The 19,562-nt window shown below is 35.8% G+C and overlaps 1 protein-coding gene across 12 annotated transcripts in view; it reads right to left on the reverse strand.

The window, feature by feature from the left end:
* The window catches only part of Pkhd1 (PKHD1 ciliary IPT domain containing fibrocystin/polyductin), a 513,180-nt gene that overhangs the window by 38,984 nt on the left and 454,634 nt on the right, over window positions 1-19,562 (reverse strand). For 11 of the 12 annotated variants that reach the window (XM_087188170.1, XM_087188168.1, XM_087188167.1 and 8 more), the window contains 3 exons: window positions 18,099-19,116; window positions 8,681-8,816; window positions 7,215-7,302 (listed from right to left, as the gene is read on the reverse strand). In XM_087188170.1, the coding sequence (XP_087044296.1) occupies window positions 7,215-7,302; window positions 8,681-8,816; window positions 18,099-19,116 (1,242 nt within the window). Of the gene's footprint in view, window positions 1-7,214; window positions 7,303-8,680; window positions 8,817-18,098; window positions 19,117-19,562 lie in introns of those variants that run through there. The other variant, XM_087188169.1, reaches the window with a different exon arrangement.

Consider the following 19,562-nt stretch of genomic DNA (forward strand, 5'->3'; position numbering starts at 1 on the left):
CATCATTGTATAATGCCTACACAACAGCGCCATAAAATATACTGTTGTTAATATCCTGCAGAATAAAAAATAGAATAAAAAAGGGCTAGGAATTTAGCTCAGTGGTGCTGCACCTGCTTCACAAGCTCAAGGTCCTGAGTTCGATCCCTGGTACCAGAAAAAAAAAAGAGTAAAAAAATGAAATTACTTAGTTCTGGGATTACAGCCCAAATCTGCCTGATTTCAAAATTTGTATTGTCAACCACTACTATATGTTGAATATTTTATTATTAGATATTTATTGAGAAAGTAATTTTATTTTTTTCAAGAGATCAGTATCTCTGTTTATTCAGAGAATCTATATGTATGTGGTAGCAGAGTTTGGCCATTAGATTGGAATAACAACTTATTAGCAAATCATAACTAATGTAGTTGCTCTGCTTTAACAACTTGGATTTCCTGGGCCTTAGTTTCCCTGAATTAAAGGCAAAAATTAAAGCTTACATCTTCAAACAATAAAACATTCACTATAAAGTGGAAGGAGGCAACATAACTCAGGATCACATTCCCAATACCATAAATTATCTTTTGACTCCACTACCCCTAAATTACTTTGCTAATTAATAGCTACTAAATTTCGTTCTGGAAATGTCACTGCAATTGTTGCAGTGGACAAAGAGTTAGGAGAATGGTTTTAAAGTTTTTAAATTGGTTTGAGATATCTAAAGCTCAAAGGTTTCATAACGATATAATATGCTTAGAGTTACATTTTTCAATTCAATTGCTCAATCTTTTTTGTAAAAACAATGTTTTGCTTCATCAATTTTGCAGAGCTGACTAAAACTTCCTTTTTGGAAAACGTCTTTTATTTCATCTCTTCAGACTCCCAAAATAAATAAAATGCCCAGCAAAATGGAAATAAATAAGCCAAGACTCAAATAAATGATAGGCATCCAAGATAAATGTAGTTTATACTCTTTAAAACCTATATGCATCAAAATTATGGTCAATAAACACTTGCAAACAATGAACTGCAGAGTACAGATGTTCAACTTGAAATTGTTTGTTGCAGTTTTTCCTTTGACAAACGTCCTTATTGTTCCCATCTTTGGAAGAATACAAAGCAGCATTTAATCGGAATGTGTCCGTGGAGCACAGTGAGTCTGCCTCATAGAACAGCCGCCAAACTGCCTAATGGAAAGTGCTTTAGCTCCAAATGGGTTTACTTTTGCGTTAAATACCAGCTTGCCTTAGAGATCTCCACAAAGATTCCCATATATATCTATGATATTCTCAGATTTGAAGCATATGTGCCCAAAAGCTGAAGCAGTTGCTGCCAAATACAGTACATTACTCCAGGGTTCATCATATCCTTGGAATAGGAATTATAAAATACACAAACACCATGACAGGCTCCCTGATCAAGCTGGTATAAATAAGCCACTGACTGGGGGAATGTGGGATGAAGTAGAGTGTTGGGCTGGAAGCAGCACAGAAATTGATTACGCAGCCACTAGGGAAACTTTCTCAAATGTATTTCTTCAGGGTATATGGTTTCTAAAATACCTTTGCTGTCCAACCATCTCAACTCACTCATTCACTCACCACATATCTACTAGTAAGCTCTTATATCTCCTGTAAGATATTATCTTTAAAAATATGAATAATTTTTCCTGGAAAAATGATCTATAATTAAATACCAAAGGACCTGGAGGACCCCTAAATAACTGTCTTTGAATCTGTTTTTTGGGGGTAATAAACATCTTTTAATTCAGGAGGGTCTACTAAGAAAAAAGAACATGAAATTAAATTGCAGAATAAAAGATTTAGACTAGACATACAGGTACAGGTTTGCAGTTGTTACTTTTATTTTTCTCCAGGAAATACTTAGAAGAAGTTAGCTAATCCATCCCAAATGGTTTTGGTGCTATTCTTTCTGAAGTTAAAGAGAAATATTTCATTATGGCTTCCAGAGAAATGTCCAATTATAAGAAATAGGGTACTTTGCCTAACGTGAACTTTCTAAAAACAGAAAAGTACACATGACTTCTTCCTTAATTCATTACACAAACACACACACACACACACACACACACACATATGAGTGCCATGTATAGAAGAAATTCTCAGCCTCTTCCTCATACTTTCCCATGAGATCTCCTGATCTCCTGAAAGGGATAACAGTGATAATACTGATTCATGTGCACAGTTTGGTCTTAGTGTGGTGGCTTGATATCAGTAGAATAAAAATGCAAACTCTTTCAGGCCTCAGTGATTTTCATGGCCACAAGATGAGTCCAAGCTGGTCAATGAGGACGTCCCGAGGATGGGAACACTAGAGAGGAATGGGGTGAATAAGTGTCAGGAGTGGGGCAAAATGTGGGCTCTGAGTTAGGTATGGCATAAGAGAAGGTATGGAGTATGGGTAAGGCACTGGATGTGGTAGTGTATTAGTATGGCAAGGTATGGAGTATGAGTGAGGCAGAGACTATGGGTAAAGAACAGAGTATAGTTATGGTATGAAGTATTGGTAAGGGACTAAAGTATTACTGAGCTATGAAATATGGCCTACTGTTATGGTTTAGATCTAGAATGTCCTCCAAAGGACTCATATGTTCAGAGATGAGTCTTTTGGAATGTGATTGGATCATGGGGGAACTACACTCATCAGTAGAATAATCTACTTATGAGTTCAGAGGTGTGTGTGCTGTTAGGGGTTGGGGTCTGGTCAGCAGTGTTGGGATTGCAAGCATGCACCAGCGTGGAAATTAATATTTTTAATGTTGCTGTATTAAGATCAAAAGATGAGTTAGTATTGTATCTGAAGCATTTTCAGTGCTGATATACCAAAAGTAACAAAATGACATTGAACAGAGAGCAGAATGACAGTATCATAGCAGGCAGTTCAAAACTGTCTTATAATGCAGCTTTGAATGCTTAACTTTCACACTGACCAACCTGGGGTAGTTTTTCTTATTGCTTTACTATCTTAATGATGAAGCTTGTTTCTGAAAATTTGTACAGGGAATATTTGTGCTGTCTTTTTTCCTTGGGATTTTAAACTAAGGAGTTTTAGACTTTGCTACTTGGGTAAAGAAATGACTAAGAGCAAAACTAGAGTCAGAAATATGGTTGTTATTTTTAGCAAAGTGAGCAAAAATAGATTGGAAAGCATATGAAGAAATTCTTTCAAAACACACAGTGTTACCTGTGCCTGTAAAACTAAATTATACATAGAGAGAGCAGGGAGAGTGTTAAGGGGAGCAAAGAGACTTTGGAAATTTGGAAGCAAATTATTTCTGTGAACAGACTGAAAAGATTTGGTCTCTTAATAAGTAAGTAGATGAAGCAGGGAATTTATAGCCAAAATAATTGAAAGGCAACTTGAAAAGAGATGGTCAGAAAATTTATAGCTCTAATAAGAAAACAACAAGCTTTAAGCAGTAAGGGTTTTGAAGCTATGAAATGTTTAATCACAAGATGTCGATTGCCTCCTCAAGAGAGTTTTCAGGAGACAGTTCTGTTCTCTGGAGTTGATGAGGTGTAGCCTTGCAGGAAACAAAAGGCATGAGCTAAATAAAATGGGGATACTAAAAAACCTGAGATCTGAGACCAAGTTATAAAACCTGATTAACCTGGAAACTTAATCATAATAATTTTATATCTTCCTTTTTTAGAGACAAACAGTAAAAAATGAAAGAACAATATCCTGAATATACTAGGAACTGTGAACCAGATTATAGAAAGAGTTTTAAGTAAAAAAATAAACACAGCCAGCAGCAGAGACAAGCTTTAGCATGTCTATGATTGATTTATTTTTATTCAGTTTAGGATTTAATATACTAGGGAACCATATGGACAATCTTAGACGTACAGCTAAGATAGAGAAAGAAATAAATGTAAACTCAGTGCCTACCCTTGAAAATGAGCAATTTTGTAGATAGGCTGATACATGAAATGACACAAATCATCTCTAAGTCTGCAAAAACAACATTTCAGACAACACAAAACCAACAGATATGCCCTAGCTGGTTCATGAAGAATATAAGAAGTCAATCTTTAAAGAGTTATTATTCTCAAATTGAATAAGGATAAAGATATTTGATCAAAAAATTATAAAAAGATATATACACACCACAGTAGTTTAAAACTGCCAGTGATTACTGGTATGGAACTTCCTTTTAACATGTTACTGACAAATCTCAGAGGGCAGGTGCATCATTACCATAGTATCAGTAATTCTGCATAAATAGCCGCTGCTTGAAACCATATTTCCAAAAAGAGAGATTGCCAAGAGTTGACAAGATTCCTGGATTGTTATCCTATGTAAATATCATGGGAATTAGCGATAATTATTTTGAAAACTGATAATTTTAATTTTTTTTCTTGTTATTTTACTGTCAGATATCTCTTTAATATGCATATTTTGGCACATTTACCATACGCAAACAATAACTAAGCTAATACTAAGAAACTGTTTCTAATCTAAAACAACAATATAAATTTATAATTCAGAGATTTACTTGAGTCTTAGCTCTTTGTCAAAATTACCCAAAATTCTGAATTCAAAGACAAAAAACAAAATTCATTGCTTCTATGCCTTTTAATTATTTATCCTGCAAGGACTTTCTTGAGAAAGGTGACCAGGCTGGAGTTTATGGGGATGAAGATGAATGCTTTCTTTTCTAAAAAAATTTTCTATGACCTACCTTAAAAATTCTTTTAATCAGTTTAAGTTTACGTGATACTTTATTAATTTACTCATTGGAACTAGCTAGAAAGATTAAATGTAATCAACAGGTTCATTTTTTCAGACTTTAAAAATCTCTAACCTTCTATTTAAATACATGAAATGAATTTAGAATATTCCATTGAAGCATCCTGTTCTCAATTAGACCAGTTTGATCTAAAATGAATTTCTCTTCACCTCAGGGTGACACCTGAGAATTGAACTATGATCATGCACGCTTAGGAAATAGATGTAAAATAAAGATTCCCAAGATTTGACCCAAGAGAGTTGGATTATATATGCCTCAGAGAGAGCTAGGAATGTGTGTTTTGGGGTCTAGCCTGGAGAGAAAGAAGCAAGTAGATTGTACAAATAGAAAAAAAGGCACATAATTCTACCTGCAGCCAGGGAAAGTCCTGAGGCCCTTTGTGCAGAGAGGAAAGCCCTGAGTGCAGAATTTGAAGCATTCAGTGAAGAATATGTGTTGGGAGCTATACCCTTGGACTCCACACAATAGAGAGAAGACTCCTTGTGGGAAAAACGATTAATAATTTGGGGACAGGTTGAAGGAGGCAGTTAAGAGACCAGGAAGCTCTTTTAACTCATTGGAATACAATTACAACAAATGTAAGCCAGAACATCTTTTTCCTTTTGCCTTAAATCATTCTTACAAAAAGACTCATTTTAATTAGGCCCAGCAGCCAGGTCATATTTACTTTAATGTGTTTCTCTAGTCTTCATTTTAGTAAATGACACCAATATCCAACCAACATATCAAGCTCAAAATCTAAAAATCATCCTTAAATCCTTGTTTCTTTTACTTCCAGTAAACTCTGTTGATTGTACTACTAAACACACATTAAATCAATTCCTTGTTTATTTCCACCATCATGTCTTGCTTGCCCTTCTAGAAGCACCTGGCTTGGTAAATTAATTCCTCTCATCCTCCAATTCATTCCTCATAGGAGAGCAGTCATGTAACATGGAGGCGAGACCTTGTCACTTGCCTGTTTAAAATCCTCCAATGGCTTTGAATCTGTCTGAGTACAACCCAAACCCATCACTAGGGACTCCAGAGCCCTTTGAAGGGCTCCAGCCCACCTTTCTGGCTTTACCATCTCCCATAGTTATTTGGTTTCTTTGCTTTCTTTCTGTTTCTCAAACACATTCTCCTTAAAATATTTTCTTTAGACCACATTTTACACATTTAAAACATTAAAAATATAATAATTGACCTGTTTTATAATAAAAGAATATGTACTTTCTAATCCTTAGGGATTCTGAGTTGTGACAGACCACTGGGGCCTACCTGCAAGCACCTTATCAGCTCTTTGAGTAGCCTGGATTTCAAAGATATTTTTGTGGGCCCTAGGGTCAAGAATTTAGAACATAGAAACTATGCTCCCCACAAAAGCCATGCTACATCTGCCTGTTTCTCTCTGGGTCAGACCCTAAAACACACATTCGTGGCTTACTTTGTGGAGTGCATAGTCCAACTCTCTTGGGCCAGGACTTGGGAAATCTGTATTTTAAATAAAACCCACTTTCATTTTCATACACAAGTTCCAAGGAAAGTAAGTGGAGCTGGCAGTTGTTCTAGCTTTGAACAGAAGGTAAAGAAGAGCACAACAATGTGGAAAGGAAAAAACTAACTCTGAGGGCCTACTCTGGGTCAGATGCTTTAGTATTGATAAATGCATTTATTCTTCACAACTCTGAGAGCAAGTGTTTCTGTTTCCACACAAAAACCATATTATACTGGGTAAATTTCTCCCCAGGCCAGTCCATGACAGTGTACCAAACGAGTGTGTGAACCAGGAGCACAGAGTATTCTGTAGAGAAACAGATTTGATATCCAGCCAAAGTCCCAGTGCCCCTTTCTTTACACCATATTGAGAACACAAGTTGGATGAAAATACTTCTTTATCATGAAAAGATAAGCAGAGGAGAAGGTGGTACCTTAAGTATTCACTGCCAGTCTGATCTTTCTTTTTATAACACTGGCCCTGTTGACATGGGAATCCTTCCAAATCACTGAATATATTGAGCATGAACTTTGCTACGATTTCCTAACGGCTGCTACTATAGTTTGGATATACACTGAGTGTGTCCTCCACGTGATCATGCACTGAAATTCAGTAACCCTCATGAAATACTAAGAGGGTAGGAACTTAATCTGGCTATGTTGTTTAGAGGAGGGGCCTCTGGAAGGTGACTAGGAATAGATGAAGTCACCAGGGTGGAACATCTCTGATTGAATACTTGTAGCTTTATAAAAAGCGAGTCCAGACAGACATACACACACATGTGCACTCCCTATGTCTTGCCATGTGAAACCCTGTGCTGCACAGGACTCTGCCAACAAGAAGGTCACCATTAGATATGGCCCTTGAAACTCTATGTCCAGTGTCAGGTATTTTGATATACTAACAAAAGCAGACTAAGACAAATGCAAACATTTTCTGTGCAAAGTAATAATAGATGTCTGAAAGTCTCAGATACCAACCTCTTAGCACTGAATCCAATGCCCCTTCCAGGGAAACCGAAATGGTCCATGGCTCTGAGGGGGAACCCAAGGACTCCACTCTTTGATTCTGGAAGTGGGGAAAGGAATGGGAAACAAAAAGTTGGGTTCAAAAGTGTATTGTGTGAAGTTATATAAAAGAGTGTTTAGACCAAAACATTTATAAAATGCATATTCAGTAGCAATAAAGAAACATGGTAAATATTTTCTTTTTCATATTAAGCATATAGTTTATTAAAAGAAAAGAAAAAATTATTGCAAGAAAAGAGCAGTGAAGAGGAGAAATGAAAGCTGTCTATGGAAGAGGAGGATGACATTAAGTTGAAAGCTAACAAGAAAAGTTAGAAGCAGAAGCAGCTGGTTATGGTGGCATATACCTATAATCTCAGCACTCTGCAAGGCAGAGTCAGGAGGATACCAAGTTAGATCCGAGCCTAGGCAACTTAATGATTTAGTGAGATCCTGAAGCTCAGTGTGAAGGTCCTGGATTCAACACACACACACACACACACACACACACACACGGGTGTAGTTGGGGACATTTCCAACTGGATCAAATTTGATGGATTTCCAGGTGTCTTTAGATGAACTGTTGTGGCTGCCTTGATGTCCTGAATCAATTCAAAACATTTATCTTGACTTTGAGCAAGAGTCAGAAGTCCTACATTGCCAAAGCTGATGAATATGGCAGATAAGATATACCATAATATTTTAGGGCCTTGCATTCATATTTTTGATCATACCTCCTAAAGACATAAAGGAGGACTACCAGAACTGTTACAGAAAGTGGCAAGAGCCAAGTGTGGTGGTATATTCCTGTAACCTCATCACTCCACTGGGAAGGCTAAGGCAGCAGGATCACTATGAGTTCAAGGCCAGCCTGAACTACATAGCATGACCCTCTTCAAAACAAACAAACAAGGACAAGAATGATGGGATAATTGTGTTGTAAGCAAAAGGGAGTGTGTTGGGGGGGTTAAAAATGTCTTTTACAGCAATAGTATTTTTAAACATTAACTGTGTATATAAATCACACCTTCTTCAGGTATAGACATGCTTCTTTGAGAAGGCTTGCTTTCAGAAAAGATATGAGAGACCTACTTAAGAATTTGCTTAGGGGGCCAGGGATTTAGCTCAGTGGTTCCTCCACCTGCCTCGCAAGCGCAAGGTCCTGAGTTCAACCCCTGGTACCAAAATAATAATAATAATAATAATAATAATAACAATAATAATTTCCTTAGGGAAGAAAAGCATCAGCAATTTCTTTTTATCCTTGACAAAATTGTGAAGAATTCATCAAAAAGAGAAAACAGCATGTGACACGAAAGCAAAATGACAAAAATAGTGAGAGCAGCAAAGTACACGCAGTGCTCACTCTGTGGATGTGGGTCAGTGACAAGGAAACCTAAAGCCTGGCTGTGTGAAGATCACCACTGATGAGACGTTACCTGCCTGTCCAGGAAAACAAGCTGTGGCTGCACTGACAGCTCTTTTCCCACTTCTCCGTCTGAAGGCTGGACCAAGACAAAAAGAGCATAGGGCTGGACATATATTAGGTTTTCAACTTTGAAACTGCTTGTATTTCTGTAAAGAAACAAACAGAATACACACATAGAATTACAAATATTTTTGCAGTAACTATTTTCAATAAGACATTATTACCCTTGAACATACTTACAATTGTTTATGCTTCTAGAAACAATGATATACTGTATAGTGAATAATTATATATTGCTATATAAAGTATGTACTTACTTGATATATTTGCTTTGCCATAGTAAAATATGGACTGGGAAGGGTGAGGGAGAAGCACAAATTATGAACTTATATTTTTATCACTATATATTGAGATCAGTCAAAAATTCCTCAGTAAAGGAAATTATCAGAGTAAGATATTTAGAGGTCGGGAATTTGTTCAACAGGAAACTAATAAACTAGCTCTTCCAGGAAATACCTTGATTTGCTGTGTGTTGTAGTTTATGTGGTGTAAATACTCTCCCACCACCACTAATTCCAAGATACTAAGATAATGTCATCTAATAGAGCTGGGAAGATGGCCGCAGAAATCCTTAAAACACTACAGTTATACACATTTAATCCTGGCAACCACCATTACATATCTTCCAGTTATGTGTGCATTAAGTAGAGCCAACAACTATGGACTAAACTGATTAATTGATTTTAATTCCAAGAAGAACTTCTGAAGAATCTTGTTTACAGTAGATATTCACTGAGCACTACTGCGTGCCAGATATTATTATAAACTTTTAATGTATAAACTCATTGCAGCTCTAAAATTACACTATGAGGTAGGTTTTCTTATTTATATATGAAGAATAAGAGGTCCAAAAAAGGCTTAAGTAACTTGTCAAAGGTCTTAACCACAGTAAATCCTAACCAAAATCTTAAGTGGTTAAACAATGAGCTATATTGCTTTTCACCTTGTTCATGTATACTAATTGCTGATGTGACTTAGCAATATTATAGTTATATAATTCATGATACCTCTATACATCTTTGGTATGCTAGATGAGCAAACTAGCTTTATATAAAAAAGTATACACTTACTATTTAATTAAGCTGACTGTATATTACACATTATAGTCATGCAATAGATATTTGATGATTCAATGGATATATATAGGCATCACATGGATATATATATAGGCATCACATGTTGTATATATTTTACCCTAACATACAGCATCCTTTAATAAAGTATCATTGAAAATAGCCTAGACCAGGTCTAAAAAGGCTTGTATTTTTTAAAATATAGGTTACTCTGCTCCCCCACTAAATATTTATGAGTAATTTATTCTGTTATCCAACTGCTCCCTTCCCCCGTGTGTGCAGGAAAGGATAAAGAATTTATCCATCATGGATGCTACATGTCAGGTAAAGTTGATGATTAGCCTGAAAGGGAAAGTAATGGGAAAGCAAATACAATGGGTCCCAAAATCTGAAGTTTCTGTAGGAAGCAATTGCACAATCTGCCCTGCGAAACCTTGGAAGTGCAGGCAGAGTGGGACCATGTGGTCCTAAGAAGCCTCTTTTCATTCCACCAGCCAATACCCTGGTCTCCCTCCAGCCTCACTCCCTGGGAGTTCAGTACACACGAGCCCAATCATCACTTATTAGTTTATTTAGCCTGAGAGGCCTTGGTTCTTTTCCTTTTTTTAAAGGGAACAATTTAAACCAGATTTTTTAAATCTCTGCTATTAATTCTATCCTTCGATGGGTCCCAGGTTATTGAAAAAATTTTAAATCATTACCAGATCCTATTTCTCTCCTAACCTAGTCTGTAAGTATATTCTGATGAGGGCTGGGTGCAGGCAAGCAGCCTGGGTTAAAGAAACTGAAAGACCCATTAAAGAATCTGACATAAGTACATTGCTGTCTGGAGACGAAAGGATGGGAAACAACTGCCTGCACACTCACAGAAAGTCCCGTCCCTGACACACTTTAAAGTTTATTGTGAGCAAACATCTCTTATTAAATGTAAACAGCATCTCACTGGAGGTCAGAGACTTGCTGCTGCAGCATATCCCAAGGTAATACCACTTTAAGCTCCACATAAACTCTTAAGCAGTTTCTATCCTAAAACCTGACCGTAGGTGGTACAGTTTTTTACGATATGTTATAATAGTGCAATAAATCTGTTAGCTTAAAATCGAATCTCTGTGGCCTTTTAGAGAAATCATCATTAAATGCAGGGTCCTGTTAATGATGCCATCGAAGTGAAATTGTTTAATCTGCTCAGGGGGTGAAAGGTCACCAAATGAATTTTTTATAATACATCAACTTGACACGCAATAGGGAAAACTGTAATAGATAAAAGCAAAGGAAAAGGGCACTGTCTTCTTCTGATAGGTCAATAGCAGCCAAGAGAGTCGCTCATCCACTTTTCTTTCACAATGGGGCTCCTTTTGCATTTAATATGGACACCCAATTAATACCTCAGTACCACAGACAACCTCATTTTAGGTGACTTATAGCAATTTCTCCCCCTTCCCTGAAATGAAAGTGATCACAATACATCATAGCATTGTGCGAATTAACGTTAATTGATTCAAGTTACCAAGCAATGATGGGCCACTTATATAATCTAGGCGTTATTGGGTGCTAGAAGGGATGGAGGGAAGATTAGATTCCAGTGTCCGTTGCTGTGACGACGGGAGTCACCTGACACCTTGTTAGACAGTTGTAAGGTTCTATTGCTGGCCCCAGTGGGGTCGTCAGTAAACTGGAGTGATGTCCAAACATCATTACACGCTGCTCCAATATTAAAGCAAAAGGATTAGCAACTTATTGCAAGCAACCTGGATTTGTCATTGTGCTGTCGTTATCCAATTTCCAACAGCTAATGTGACTGTAGCCTGCAGGCAGAAGGACCTACAGCCAAACTTTAAAAAATGGGGGAGGAAAGTTCCCTCCATCTCTCCCAGTTTTAACCACTATTTAACAGCTTCCAATATCCAGTCAGGTATGTGCAAGAATTCTTTTTCCCTTTATCCCAATACTTAAGTGCAGGCTAACAGAGAAAGAAAAAGAGAATACAGAAATTCCCCAGTTCCGAGATCACCACTATTCATTCCTATTCTTGTTTTTAAATCTGCCCTCTCTATGTGGAAAATGGGATCATTTCTATTTGCATGTCAAATGTAGCAAATAAATAAACAAATAAACCCGATGGATGGAAACTGGCTTTGGGTAAGAACCACTGTCCTGAGATGAAGGTGAAGTTGGAGACTGGAGATATTTGCTTTTAAACCTTCTCTTCCTCATGACTACTAGCCAGGTTCCCATAAAAGAACCTCATGTTTTGATTAAATGCTTCAGGGTTTCCTGATTTTTGGCCTCTCTTGTTTTATATTGGCTGGATAAGGCAGCATAGTCTATATGTACCATGAGAGGACTTAGATTTTAAAGGAGTTCAAATGATTCTATACCCTGGGAGAAAAAAATAACTTCTCTAGTCAATTCCATCTGACAAACCTAGGTTAACCCTCCTATTATATATAAACATTGTTCAAGGCACTATAAAATATACAAAGATAAATAATATTGTATGACCTCTGTCCCTCAGTAATAGTCTTCTCTATTGTTTGTAAGACAAGAATGACTTTCTTGGCTATCTTTCTGAGTTGATGTATACCATCTTACTTATATTTCATCACCCTTATGTTCCCTATTAATCCAAGACAGGCTCCCTAGGAAGGAAGAAATGCTACATGACCTAGCAGTTTCCTTCTGCCACTGTAGCTTAGTGATTCCAAGCGTGGTACATTGTAAGTACCCAATACATGTAACTACAGTACCACTTTGCCAATGCAGTACCCACTGTGTACTTCCTCTGATCTTAAGTCACTAATCACCTCTCAAAAGCTACCACCCATCTTCTCCTTGCCAACTTCAAGATCTGGTGCACTCTTCAATCCACATTCTTACAGCTCTACTTAATACTTATGGATGGGCCGGGCATTTAGCTCAGTGGTGCCATTACCTGCCTTACAAGCATAAGGTCCTGAGTTTGATCCCTGGTACAAAAACAAAAGAATATTTAGGGCTAAACTCTTGTGATTTCCAGCAAGTAGTCATTTCACATTGAGTTTTGGGTAACCCTAGATGTAGGACTATATAAAAACAAATAAATATGATACATCTTCCAATAATGTCAATTAGAGAAATAAAAATTCAGAGAACAAAAACCAAAGTATTTTTATTGGTAAATGATTTAAAATAATATTATAATAAATGTAATATGAATATTTTATCCAGGAGAATGGAAAATCTGACTACATTTTTAAAGATTGTACACAAATATTCAAACTTCCTGTGTATTTTGGGGGCTATAGCAGGCTTAGTCAAGCAAGAAAAAAAAAGAAAGAAAGAAACAAGCCACTCCAGGTCTTTCTAATGAAACAGATTAAAGACAACATATAGATTACAAAGGACAATTAGAACAGCAGGGAAGAGAAACAGCTTACATTTTCCTACTTGGAAAAATATTAAATGATCATTTACTGTGAATGGAAATGTGAGTAGATACGCTTATGAATAATAAAATAGTAGGTGACTACTTAATAAATATTGTTAAACTAAAAATATAGTCAAGTTAGTTTTATGGAAAACTAGACTAATGGATAAGCTAGTTAATACTACATTAATGATTTCTTTATAATGAGATGGGATAAGATTTAATATTACATATTCTCATTAAATAGTGGAGTAAATGTTATTTTACATACTCACTAATTTTAAAGTGTTAATTCTTTTGGGAAGATGCCAAGAAGGGGAATAGCTGGGCCAAATAGAACATCTAGTTTTAGTTTTTTGAGGAATCTCCACACTGATTTCCACAGTGGTTTCACCAGTCTACACTCACCAACAGTGGAGAAGGGTTCCTTTTTTGCCACATCCCCACCAGCATTTGTTATTGGTTGTTTTCTTGATAATAGCCATTCTTTCTGGAGTGAGCTGGAATCTCAGCATTGTTTTAATTTGCATTTCTCAAATGATCAGTAATGTTGAACATTTTTTCATATATTTATTTGTCATATCTATTTCTTTGTATGAGAAGTGTCTATTCATTTCAGATCTTGGAAACAACCCAAATGTCCATCAGTGAATAAATGGATAAAGAAGATGTGCTTTTTTTATACAATGGAGTACTACTCTGTCACAGAGAAGGATAAGCTTGAGACATTTCTAACTAAAAGGATGCACCTTGAGACCCTACTCTTAAGTGAAATAAATTGGGCACACATGTTCAAATATTAGTTTCTCTGGTGTGAGAACCTGAAAGGGTAAATAAGGACCAAACTGTACAATGGATATTGGGAAATGGGAAAAGAATGTTCAGATCACATGGGGAGCAAGGGAGAGGGAGTAGAGAAAGGAAAGAAGGGACAAAAAAGAAGAATAAAAGGAAAAAATAGAAATAAAGCTTTTTTAAACAAACCGGTTGAAGGGAGGGGAGGGAAATGGGAAAAAAATAGAATAACAAAGATATGTCATATATAGGTACAAATTTCCTATGTTAGGTGTTATCATCATGTGTATCTAAAGTATACCAATAAAATAGAGAAAAAATAATTTTAAAGTGTTTAGGTTTCAATGGGAACCAAATAACTCTTTGGACATAATAGCAAATCAAATGTTTGGAAAATAAAAAAAAATGAAAGGTAGGATTTGATTAGTCTATTATATTTATCTAGGATTTCACTGTATGTAGTATAAATATTAGCTTCTTTGATTTTAAGATAGTGTCATTTGATTTTGGAATTAGAACCTCATGTTCGTGAGGGAAGGGAACTGCTGGATGCAGGCACAGCATCAGCAGCAATAGTTTAGAACTAACACCCCATTCACAAGGAAAATAACAGAAAGATATAAACTACAGAGCAAGAATCAAAGATGTAGTGGTCTGAGACCGTTTAGTATAAGAACAAGGGTCCCTAAGGGCTTTACCACAGAAATAGGGCTATGAAATAAATGATAGTTTTAATGATGATCATGAATCATCAATAAAAACGTGAATATTCTGTTATGTCCCTTTGAATAAGACTAGATGTTGTGTAATCTCTTTGTCTTTTTTTAAGTGTCAGTTCAAGACTTAAAATGGTAATAATTAGAAGAACAAATAGGAATTGTATAGAAAGCCTGCCTACACGGAACACATTTTTCCACAAAGTCAGATATACAACATATTATTAAAATAATTTTTCCATTCTCCTAACTCAACAAAGCAGTGGATTTGTATAGTAGTGAAAAGAAGAAATGATCCAAAAAATATTTTTTATTGGAAAAGTTGTGGTGTTGTCATGGAAAAAGGAAGAGTCAGGCTAACAATACAGGAACATCTTTTAGCATGAACATTCTGCCAGGTTTGAAAAGAATGTTATCTTATATTGTCAGAAAGCCTCTTCCTGGCATACTTTAAACAGCTATTTCCTAGAAAGCAGATGCTTTGGAGATACAGAGTTTGCGAAAGAGAAAGTGTTTAGTAAGACTTAGTGCAATTAGGCTTCTATCTGTTACCTATTGGCTCTTCTAGTTTTCTTCTTGATTCTGTGCTGCTTATACAGAATCCAGGAATTAAAAAAAACCATTTATACTGTAAAGACACACACACATACATACACACACACCCTGCCAAACACACACACACTCCTGCATTTTCATGTCCTCCCTCACTATGTTTTCAGACCCCAAGGTTCATAGTAGTATCATAAACCAAGAGCTTTATATGACATAAAGGATTAGTTTTCTTTGCTGCAAAACAGATGAACACAAAGTTAGTGACCCAGAATTGCACAAATGTGTTATCTCCTGGAAGGGGGATCAGGGGTCTAAACAAGCTTGGGTGGGTGCAGCACTCATGAAGAGGCTACCAGGAAAAATCCACATCCAGACTCATTCAAGGTGCGGACAGGATTTCAGGTAAAAGACAGTGTGTGGAAATAAGATACCGGTGGGGAACCTCTAACTTATAAAGGAAAGATTTAACATGTGTTTATCTCTCCTCCACCTAAGAACTCCAGTGAAATTCCCTAAAGAATAATAAAAATGAGTAAAAACAGTATAAATCAAAAGGAATAAAAAACAGGTGAGGAGACAATAAATGCCAACAGAGGTCAATAAAATCTTAAAAGTTAGAAAACAGGTTCACAGAGCTGACAGACTAAATAAGGAAGCTTAAATCCGGATGCCTTTAGAGGATGACAAAGAACAGAAGAAGGGAATTCACTACAGACTATCAGTTTAAAAAGCAGATGCCAACTCTATTCTCCTCACAAAGCCAGTGCTTGTACTTTCTTGAAAATAAGAACTATAATATTCTCCTGGAAATGTGAGTGCCCACTTATTGAAATGCATGCAACCCCATGAACGTAAGGAGTGAACCTCTGAAAAGCATCCTTGGTACTTGTCCTGAAAGAGCTGACCATAGACTTATTTTTGCTACCTCAAGGTTAATTCATAAGTTTGGCAATGGCTCTGCAGTGAATTCCATGGAAGTCTAGACTGACACTGATCATAGCTGGCCTTTGGGCCACCAAAACCCATACTGTGCAACTCTTAGGAAAATAAGAGAATTTGTTCATTCTCATTCACTGCCATAGGACATGATATTGCTCATTATGCAGAGATTGTCCAGATATGATTAAGAAGCAGCCTTTCTTTATCTTTAGAAGATTTACTTTTTACCTTCTATCTAGAAAATCTCTCTTAAAACTCTAGAAAAACAGAGATGGAGAATATAACACACCCCAACAGAAAAATCAATGCTGTAATATACACATTCAGCAGTTTCTTACTCTATCGAAAATAACTGAGCTCAAAGTCAAAACACGATGGCTATGACAGATGATGAGAGACAAATAAAGGTGATCTTTTCATTGACGCTGTCTCACTTCTTCATGACAAAATGATATCCCCCCCTTATATGTGTGCATATATCTAACTTGTCCCTGATTCACTTTGCAGATTTTTCTCTGATGTACTTTGACTATTTTCATTTATTAAATTTTCTTTACTTCTAGTTAAGGGCTAAGTATTCATTGCATATTTTTATATATATTTTAAAAAGTCACCTTGGAATAATGACCTATGGAGAAAGGTCAGTATTGTAAATTTAATTAAAGTTAACAGGTAGGCTAAACTTTTTCTCTCTAAGAATTCAAGGAAACCCAAGTAAAATTAAGCCAGAGGAAAGACAAAATTAAAACATAAACAAAATATATTAGCATAAATTTTTCAGATTCTTGATATTCATATTAGGATGTGTAACATAATAATATAATTATTAAAGTGAAAATTAGTGGTGGGCAATAATAGCAAAGATTTAATAGATCATGAGCAATCATGAAATGTAAGTACTTTTTAGTGCCAAGGTTAACAGTTTACAAAGCCCATCAAATTCATCATTTCTATAAATATTGCTAGAGTTCTCTTTTACTCTACCATACATATTAACATATAGTAGAGAAAAGGAAGACCTATGTCCACTTTAGAGAAAGAAAGAATATATACAAAAACACTAAACTTTCATTTGGATAGGTTTCTCTGTGCATCAAGTCAATCGATGTATTAGTTGAATATGCTCCTATGTGTGAACCTTTTTGCTTTTTATTTCAGTTCTAGTGAATCTCATATCAATTGGAGACAGGGCTGTATAGATGTAATTACTACTCACTAAATGTTATTTATTTATTTATTTATTACCACCACAACAAAAAAAATGAACATGCAATAAGAAGAGTATATCTTTCCACCTTAATAACATGAAAACCTAGCCCACTGTTTAAATTTAACATGAATAAGTGAATGAATAAATAAATTGAAAGCAAATTCTTTCAGAAAAATCTCCTCTATGTACTTTTAGCTTTAAGGTACCAACATATAAAGTCTTCTGACATTTGATTAATAAAATAATCATGAAGAAAGTAGATTTAATAATGAATTTTAAAACTGAGAATTTAATTCTTTAAATGGCTCTTTGAGTTTTTATGAAAAAATAAAACAAATATTCATAACAAAATAATAAGTGAATAACAATAGTAAATATACTATGTATCATTATCTTCAAAGTAGCTACTCAGAGTATAAGACATAAGCCAAAAAAGATTCTTACAAAAAAGCAAACAGATAATAATAAAAAACTTTCTTTTCAATGAACTAAGAGAAACTTGTAGTAACAATGAAACAAATTAGCATATATATTAAAATAGTTTTGAGTTTTTATTCTTGTCTTAACAAGCAGATGGGATATATGAGTTAGTGTAAGAAGGCTGACATTTGTGATGTATGCTAATATGAACTCAAGATATCAACACTCATTCTAATGTTATTATAAGTGGTACTTACCCATAGCCAATGACTCCCTTTGACTGAGTTACCAGTAGGGCACCAATAGTCATATTCAAAACATTTTCCAGTACACCAGTCTGTTGAGCAGTGATGATTTGGTGAGCCAAACTTTGTAATTTGTTACTCGATAAGGATGGATTTAGTCCAGTCCTCTTCGATATTGGCAGATCACCAATTTCAAAGGCAATCACTTTTGAGATAGTTTCCATTGTGGTTGGTGGAAAGATCCTATAGGAACTCATTTCCATCATGAGGGGTCTACGTTGACCAACTCTTCTATAATGACTGGCACAAGTCACAGTTGGACAATTGTGTCTTCTCTTTGCTTTACTGTCAGCAATGGCCTTTAGGGTTCTTTCATTGCCGGACATCTCATGAGTAAATCTGATTTGGTTTTGCTCAATCTGTAAGAAGTTAGTTACTTTTTCAAGTATCACAACTTCCCAGCCCTTTTCCAGGACTGAAAATGTCATAGTGAAGGCCAAATGAAGGGAAACATCTGTACGTATTTCAATGGGCTCCTCTCCTTGTAGAACAACATACAAGAGGTTATCCATAATGCTGAAATAGTTGGCACCAACAGACTCATCTAGCAAGGATGAAGCCGATTGCACTAAAGTAGGTGGAATAAAACTTCCGCGTAAGAAAACATGAGGGCTCTGGAGTTCATGGTAGAATACAGCTAAGAGAATCTTGGAGGTACTTTTGTTCCCTATTAGAATAAAACGCAAAATTTGAGGAGTCTGATCAACAAAGCACACCTTGGTAATTTGCCTGGTAGGTAAAATGGAATAAAAGGTAGACACAGACTCAGAGGTAGAGCAAAGAGTATTATCATTTATACCACTAAATGTGTCAACAAAACCACTAGTAACTGATACTACAGGATATAACTTCTGGATTGCCCAAGGGCCACCGACAGTATCAAGAGTCAAGACTACTTGGTCAGTCTGTTTGCAGATGAAGCCTGGTATCAATGGTCGGTATGTACATTTCTGTTCTTCTCTGAATGTACCTATAAAGGAAAATAAGCAAGTGACATATAATTCACAACTTCTCAACAATGATTTGCAATTTAACAATCTTATCATCATCTGTAACTTCATAGACTATTTACTGGACTTAATACAGAATATGTATAGAACATTTATTATATCTAAGTATACCAGATATTAAGAGTACAAAAAATCTTGGTGAAAATATGAGAAGATATATGCATTAAATAATAGTTATTTAACATATTTTAATTTTTTGTGTTCCATGATATATACAATTTAAAGTTAATGAAAATAATAGTTAAGTCTAAGAAGAGTTAAATAAGTAAAAGAATTAAGATAGATGTGGTTTGGATTTTGAATGTCACCCTAAGCCCCATGCACTCAGAAGCATGGTTTTTGAAAGTGATTGGAGTATGCAGGCACTGTACTCATTTCTGGATTAATCTATGGATGAGTTTGTAGC

The sequence above is a fragment of the Heterocephalus glaber genome, unplaced genomic scaffold (assembly GCF_053883595.1).
Source record: "Heterocephalus glaber isolate CG9 unplaced genomic scaffold, H.glaber_assembly_v1.0 deba00001523, whole genome shotgun sequence".
NCBI classification, from domain to species: Eukaryota; Metazoa; Chordata; class Mammalia; order Rodentia; family Bathyergidae; genus Heterocephalus; species Heterocephalus glaber.